General features: G+C 25.6%; 1 protein-coding gene across 1 annotated transcript in view; it reads left to right on the plus strand.

The window, feature by feature from the left end:
- The first annotated feature begins 249 nt into the window (after positions 1-249).
- Positions 250-8,440, plus strand: part of LOC100166739 — a 14,313-nt gene continuing 6,122 nt past the window's right edge. Inside the window, exons 1-11 of the mRNA XM_001943478.5 lie at positions 250-381; positions 1,267-1,319; positions 1,385-1,418; positions 1,621-1,677; positions 1,848-2,012; positions 2,240-2,292; positions 2,380-2,413; positions 4,428-4,628; positions 4,889-5,104; positions 6,194-6,355; positions 6,545-6,709. Of these exons, the coding sequence (XP_001943513.2) occupies positions 1,275-1,319; positions 1,385-1,418; positions 1,621-1,677; positions 1,848-2,012; positions 2,240-2,292; positions 2,380-2,413; positions 4,428-4,628; positions 4,889-5,104; positions 6,194-6,355; positions 6,545-6,709 (1,132 nt within the window). The 5' untranslated portion in view covers positions 250-381; positions 1,267-1,274. The remainder of the gene's footprint in view (positions 382-1,266; positions 1,320-1,384; positions 1,419-1,620; positions 1,678-1,847; positions 2,013-2,239; positions 2,293-2,379; positions 2,414-4,427; positions 4,629-4,888; positions 5,105-6,193; positions 6,356-6,544; positions 6,710-8,440) is intronic.

The following is an 8,440-nucleotide window of genomic DNA, read 5'->3' on the forward strand; positions in this document are numbered from 1 at the left end:
ACCCTTTCAAAACACTACAGAGTATTAAACTATTGGTACTTATCTAAAAATAAAATAAAATAATTGTTACTAAATATTTTCAAATATATATATATATATTCATCAATGTAAAATAACTCATAATTTATTCTTAGGTATTGAAAAAATACACCTTTTTGGAATAAACAATTATTTTCTCTACAAAAATATTCAAAACATTATTTATTTACAAACAAATTCATAACAAATATGTTGAAGTAAATACATAATATGATTCACAGTATGGTCGTACGAAATATAAAATATTATTTCCTGTTTTTGTGTAATTTAATTCTACATTAAAATATTTAAGATTCTAAGATAATATTAAACAGAAGAACTTTAACCGGCATTCTTCGACAGGTAAGCTAATTTAATGAGTTTACGTTTGAAAAATGACATGGTAGGTACTTGTGTACTTGTGTTGATAAATAAAAACTAAAAAAAATATTGCATGAATATTACTTTTACTATTAATTTTTTTCTATATTTTACTATATCATTTATTTATATCCTATAATATAAAATTATTTCCTAGTGTATTGTCATTTTGTAACAAGGGCTATATTTATATAATTGGAACAATTTTTTTTACAATAATATTTCTGAACATTTGACAATCCGCTGTTAATAAATTAATATTAAAATAAATAATAATATTATGTCAAATTATACTACCAAAAAATTAAATGTTAGAAAAATATAAGCCATTTTATCAGGTGTATTACATATTTTAATATTTGTTTCATTGATTTGGATGATAGGTGCATAGATGTTTTTCCTGATGAAACTTTGAAAGGTGTAAAAATACCTAACTCCCGATCTAAAATAATAATATTATATTATATAGGTAGGTACAGAAGTATAATATATTTTTACCATTTTATTATTATTGTTTAACAGTTGGCCTAAAAGTTTTCTTGAATACAATGCATATTAATGAATCTTAGAAATTAAATATTTGTTGTTCTGTACAATTTATTAAAATATCAAACGCATTCATGTGTATTTCCATTTAATCTGATAACGTAGGGTATTAGTTATTTCATTCAACTGAACAATATATTATATTATTTTTCACAACAAAATGTATTGCATATTACTGATTTTACTTTAAAATAAAATAAAAACAATTGTACGTGGTTATTGATCGAACATTTGAGCATGTAATAAATCAGTCAGAAATAATTGTTGACTGACTGATTACATTATATTTGATTGATTAATGGAAATTGCTTCTTTTTTTAGATACCACAATGAATATTTTTACGGTGTTGTACTTATTGCCTTATGTGTTACTTGTAAGTATAACTATTCAATAAAAATTAAATTGACACAAATAATAAATTATAATTATCGAATTTAGTTGCCGCAAATAGCAACCACGGCTGTTGTAATCGGTAAGAAATGTATACTTATTTATAAGTCACACGTTAAGTACCTAGGTACAGTACAATTCTAAATTGTATTGATATTACAATTTATCGATATTTTAAGTGTAAATTTAAGATAATAACAAAAATTACAGTTAAATTGTAATTTATTAAAGTTAATTTTAACTTTTGAAACTATAAACAATATAATATATTTCTGACCAAACAGGCCAAGAGGCAGAAAACGACGTTCAAAATCTGTTGCTGGAAAATGATTTAAAAACTAGTAAGTAGTTATAGTAGCTGCTATCGATAGAATTTTATGAACTGTAATATTTTTAATTTACATTTAAATGTTAGCTATAAATTGCTTCATACAGGCAAAAGTAATCAACATATAACATGTATTTAAAATTCAAATAATATTACAATGAAGTATATCTATGTTTGAAAAAGATGAAAGCGATGGATCCACTGCAATTGATCAAAAAAGTACAAGTAACAACGAAACACCACCAAAAACATTGAACACAGTCTTTAAAATAATGTCAAAAGGAAATGAACTTAAAAATCAATATGGTTTCGTAATTCCAAAATTGGCATCTATGATGCTAAAAGGTGGTAAGGGAATATAATTCATAGCACTGCACAATATTTATAATACTAATAGTGATAGAACATTTAAATTACTTATATGTCGATAACTTCTAAATAGCTCTGTATAATATCGTACTATGTACGATTTACAAAACCGTGTCAATATTGTTGGACGATACGCTATATTATAGTAGTATTCCATTATATATATATATAAAATGGGAATTCAATTATATTATTTATAATTATAGGTTTGTCAATGAATCCATTCAGACTTATTAGTTTTTTACCGTATATCATGCTAGTAAGTATTGAGTTTATTAAAATATTATAAAAACAAATAATACAAATTACAATGAAAAAGAATTGTTAAATGGCTCTTATGATTTAGGCATTACAAAAGGCAAACGCACCTCCAGTGGTTGGTAAGAATTTCACAAATAAATATTTTATTAAATCAAAAGCTACTTATATATTTTACATTGTATTTAATGAAGCAGATACATTTTAAATTTATATAATTCCATAAATTAAATTGAAATACTCTAATGAAATAATTTTAGACTCACGTACTTCAGTTGGATATTAGTATACTATACTTATTTAATTTGTTTTCTTTCACGTCGTGAATACTTTTAAACTTTTTTTTACAAATACTTTTACTTCAAAAAGTTGAAATTGAACTTACCTTTAGTTTTTAGAATAGTTAAAGAACAAACTCTAAAATAATAGAAGATTAAAATAAATCAACTTCAATATGTAAATTGAAAACATAAAATTTTAAAATATTGAATTTGAATAAATATTATTTGCTCGTGTTCATTAAATTTGTTTGATAAATTTGTTCTTATAAAAATCATACCTAATATAACAACATTTCATAGTTAAAATCTATATTTCTGTGTACATTAAAAGTTTTAACTACTTACTCAATTTAATAATGGTTTATTAATTATTGTTTTACTTTAGTTAACTAAAATATATCTAATAAACTTGAAACAAATTACGACTGGTAATCAGCTTTGTGAGATTAATATTTGATTTTGGTTTCTTTAGGTGCTTACCCATTTAAATCAATTTATTTTAATTTACAACTCTCATCTCTCAAATTTAGCCGGAAACAATTTTCAAAAAAATAAATCTTTATATATGTATATTATATTGTTTAAAAGAGCATAAAATTAGTCCCAAAATTTGAAATTTAGATTACAAGGCAAACAATAAAAATAATTTTCATTAATTAATATAAACTCGGAAATCTTAAATAACTATAATCAGCTAAATGTATAACTTACAACATAACTATTGTACTAAACATATTTACATAACAGTTCGAATAAAAAATATAAATTTTATTAATTTTGAATCAAATCCATAATATTTAAAAATTGAAAAAGTATAAATATAATTTACAAAATACTGGTATTAAACAAATATTATATTTATAATTATATCAATTAATATCGAATAAAAAACCCGACATCGCTGTATATGTATACTATGTACATAATATTATAATATGTGAATTTTAAACACTTTTTCTAAATGTCTGAGTAAAATATCAACAATAATAGTCTAACAAGTTTAAAGTTACGTTTCCTCGCTATCCCCTTCTACCTTTGCTTTATGGAATTTTGGGTTCAAAGTGTCAGTCCATTAATCCATTGTCTGTGATATGTTTTTGCTGGTTTTTTTCAGGGTTTAGACGTTTGTGCTGCAAACTCAGCATTTCAATATACAATAAACATTTTTAAATCGATGGCTACTAAAATAGTTTCTCAGAATTTGAATCGCAGAAAAATCCGGGGTACTTCGATAGGCCAGAAAAAGTGTCAACTTTCAACAATACCGTTTATACAACTGTTGATAAATCGATAAGACGTAAATTATGCAAACTAAAATTTTATCAAAATCCAATTGAATACAATAATGATTAATGTGAGAAAAATACAATATGTAGATGAGCGGATCTGGTGGGCTGCAGCCGAGTTGAGTCCGGACATTAAAATTCTTATGCTATTTTAGTCTCAGATTATTTTAGATAGGTACTACACGAGTTGAGTCCTAGATATTTTTCGGTACTACACGTTAATTGGGTCTCAGATTTTTCATCCCCATTTTAACAAAGTTAGGACTATCTATGACCTATTTTTGACCACAGCTGGTATGGTTAATATTGTTTTTTTTTTGCCAATAAAAATATAAATTATGAGTATTTTACAAAATATGAATAGTGTATATAACTCGGATGCGGTGTACATATGTTTTGATTAATTTTCGAAAATAAACACGACATTTAAAATATTCTTGTAAGTTGTAACGATCACTGATTTCCCTCATCTGGTAAACATTACAACATAAATATCATGTATTATTGTTATTTTAAGTTTAAATATAATTATTAGCCTAACACAATAATTTTTGTAAATACAACTTAAGATCAGAGCAGCAATCAGATAGTTGAACTCAACCACACAGATCTGGCATCGGTACTCGAGTATCCTGAACTGTTCAGAAAAATTTTTTCGAAAGATGGCAGCAGTAAATTGGCAGTTGATTCGTTAAAACTGTTGGCAGGCCAAGAAGCTAGTGCTGACATAGATAAACTAATAGACGATATAGAGACCCATGCAACCGATAGTAAGAGCATATTATGTACATAACTGTAAATTACTATAAAATATCAATGCTTTAAAATTTAAAATGTTATAGTATAACGTATTTATGTAAATCTATTGAAACATCAATAATTCTGTATTTAAAATATAGGTACAATTATGTATAAAATATTAAAATGCATAATGTTTTATTTCTTGAATGATTGGTGTAATCACTGTAGGACTATATTCGAATGAAGATTATAATAAATAATTATGATACTTAAACATTTTTCATTTTAGTAAAAGACGGTAAGATTGGGATAAATGGTCAACGACTTGTTGATATTCTAGAAAATTCTGAAACTTTTAAAAAGTTATTCCAGACGGACCAACTTACAATTAAAAGTCTGAACTACATGAACGCTTATATGGATTCTTATTTAAGCACAGACGTTAAAGATATAAAAAATGAAGTCTTGAATGAAATGCGAGACATAAAAAATATTCGTCAAAAAAGTAAAAACATAAATTATTATTTAACAATATTATTAAGTAGGTATGCTATTTAATTCAATCAAATGTTAATCATTATAGGTATAAACCTTTAATATATTATATACTTATATTGAATATATTATTTTAATAATATTTACTATATATATAGTACGTATACGTACTTAAAATATACGCTCGTACAAGATTAATGCATATTATTAGTTATTAATATTATAAATTAAAAAATATAGGTACTTTTGCTTTAATAAAAAATGAAATAACATACCTAATATTTAAATATTCTATTACAAGCTTGAAAGTAATAATCACAATAATATATAGTTATATCAAACGGTTATAATCTAAATTCGGTTTACTGTTTAAGTTTTCATAGGAAATTATTATTATTTAAATTACATTTTAGTTGACTCGTAAACAGAATAAATAGGTAATTAGAATTTATAAAAATATTAAGAGGATGTTTGCAGTGCACTGTTTGTTTTCTCCTTCTGACTCACGTGCAACATAGATTAAATGTATTTACTCAGAATAATTTTTTTTATGTTTTTGAGTAATCTTAGAGTAAAATTACTCATTACAAAAACGATAAAGAATAATACTTTTGAGGATATGACATTACGATTTGTCTAAATATTGTATCAAAATATTTTAAACGTCTTTTAAATTAATAATTGTTTTTTTAAATTTTAATGTCGAATACAAAGTCAAATAATAATAAAATACAAAACCCTTAAAAATATTATCCTCAATTATTTTTGTTATATGTAATTTTACTCTAAGATGACTCAAAAGTCATAAAAATGATTTTAGGTGAAAACGTTTTATCCATATTGCTGCACGTGGGTCCGAGAGAGAAAACAAATATTGCACTTACATCTTCTCAAATGGATTGCATATAAAAATAAATACCTACGATATGAAAAACCTCGTGATAAAATGTGTGCTAAAACAACCATTGTAAATTCAATAGATACGTTTGCAGAATCTACGTGACTTTAATTAAAACCATATTTTATTTCAAGTATTTTGTTTAAGGTTTAAACTATTGCTGCGCGTATTGTAATAAAACTATAATATATTTATGCACAGATCAAGATATAAGTAATAACTCTGTAAAAGAAATGGTACGAGGAACATTTTCAGACGGTGTAACAGCTTTTTTCAAAATCGGGCAGAAAAAAATTAATGAAAAGTTACAAAGTTTAAGTTCAGACGCTGACAAAAATTTTGCTGATTGGAAACGAATGTCCGGTATGCCAATAATTAAAAAAAAACAGTTTACATAATTAATCATTAAATACTTAGTTGACGCAGATGCAATTGGAGTTTTACTCGTTGCAAAAAACATTTACTTCCGGTATTATTAATAATTAGGTACCTAATACAAATAATTATTCATAATAGTAATTTTAATAGTATCTATATATCTTTTTGACTTAGCTCCAAGTACCGGAAATAACGATTCTCCTACTTCAGGAGGACTTAAAAATACAATTATAAATAATTCGCCGGATGTAGTCTTGAAATTATTTGCTACGGGAAGCGTAATCAAGGATAGATATGGTCATCTAATTCCACAATTAGCATCGTATTTTTTACCAGTTGGTAAGTAAATTGTAAATACTTTACACTAAAATGTTGTACTATTAATAATATAAGTCAACAAATAAAATTCTATTACGAAATATCTACGTGCAACTAGTCAAATAACAAGAAATGTACGTAATTATGGCATCTTCAATACATAATAACATTATATTTCGTTTAATTTTATATGAACATACAAATATTTTTTATTATTATTACGGATTTTCTCATATGTAGTTCGCAATGATCATATTATATAATATTTCTATTTCCTCATTCAATTATTTAAAAATAACATAAATTAATGAAATTATCTATTTTATTTATTTATTTTGAAAAGAACCATTTACGTATTATCACTTTATTTTTTACTTATACCTATCGATTATTAGATTGAAACATTATTAATAAAATTACTGATTAGGATATGTATATGTATAATGGGCCCATTTATTTCTACAAATAACAGTTAAGAGGATGTCAGATCCACATAAGTTGTCTCCGTCTTAAACACGTCCGACATAGACAAAACGTGTTTATGCAGTCTGAGAACTCAATTTTGGTGTTAGAATAAAAACACCTGATACAAAATTTAAAGATGACAATATTTTGGAGGGGAAGACGTTGAGTTTTTTTTTAAAAAATTTAATTTTAAAAATGTAAAGGTATTTAAAAAATGTTGAAATGTTTGCTATTTCTAAACGATATTATAATGAACGTTATATAATTGGGTTTAATGGAAAAAACATTGAAAAACTGTTACAACTCAATTTTATCATAGGTATTTTTAATCTAGAACCAAAATTTAGCGATTTATACTCAGACTGCGTAAACGCGTTTTGTCTATATCTTATTACGTGTGTAAGACGGAGACAATACGTCATGTGCGTGTGATGTCCTTTGAACATTTAATGATGCAGTGCACTATTTGTTTTCTCTCTTTGACCCACGCACAATATTATACATTTTCGTCCAGCAGATCCAATTTTGTGTTGTTAGCTTTAATATTAGAGTGAATCGACCTTTTATCAAACTTAAAGGGAAGATTATCATCTAGGGAAAATGTAATACTTCTATTAATGTTCTAAGTTCAAATCGTGTTAAGATCATTTATTATAATAACTGTAAGTAATATTTCACACAGTTTTAACTTATAAATCACTTTTAGAATTAAAAATATCAATAAAAGCGTATGAGTTTCCCTAGATAATATTCTTACATTTAAGTTTGATAATAGGTCAATTCGCTCTAAAGCCGGGATCACTGCAACGCCGTCTGTCGTGTCTCGTCCAAAAGTTGAGCTCAGCCCAGCTCTGAAAATTTCCCGGTAGATCATGGTTAGTGAATGATACCGTGATCACAATGGCCAATCAGAATACGATAAAAGGCACACACGATACGACATACGACGTAGCTGTGAACCCGGCTTAATAGTAAAGCCAACGACACAATAAATTGGATCTGGTGAGCGTAAACTCGTGCGTTAGTCAAAAAGAGAAAACAAATAGTGCACTGGAATTCTCTTATATCCCATCTTCACGAATACTCTTACCCAATATTAGTATGTATATCAACTAAATGTTAATGTATTCATTTTTTATTTTTTAAATGTTTCATAATTTTATCGTGGATGCAAATATGTAATTTTAATGTTTTCAAAAACATCAATTTCAGAATTTTTTATGTATTTTTTATAAGCATAATATAAATTATACACAATATATATGTAAAAAAACGGCTACCCGATTG

This window comes from Acyrthosiphon pisum, chromosome A3 (genome assembly GCF_005508785.2).
Source record: "Acyrthosiphon pisum isolate AL4f chromosome A3, pea_aphid_22Mar2018_4r6ur, whole genome shotgun sequence".
Lineage (NCBI taxonomy): Eukaryota > Metazoa > Arthropoda > Insecta > Hemiptera > Aphididae > Acyrthosiphon > Acyrthosiphon pisum.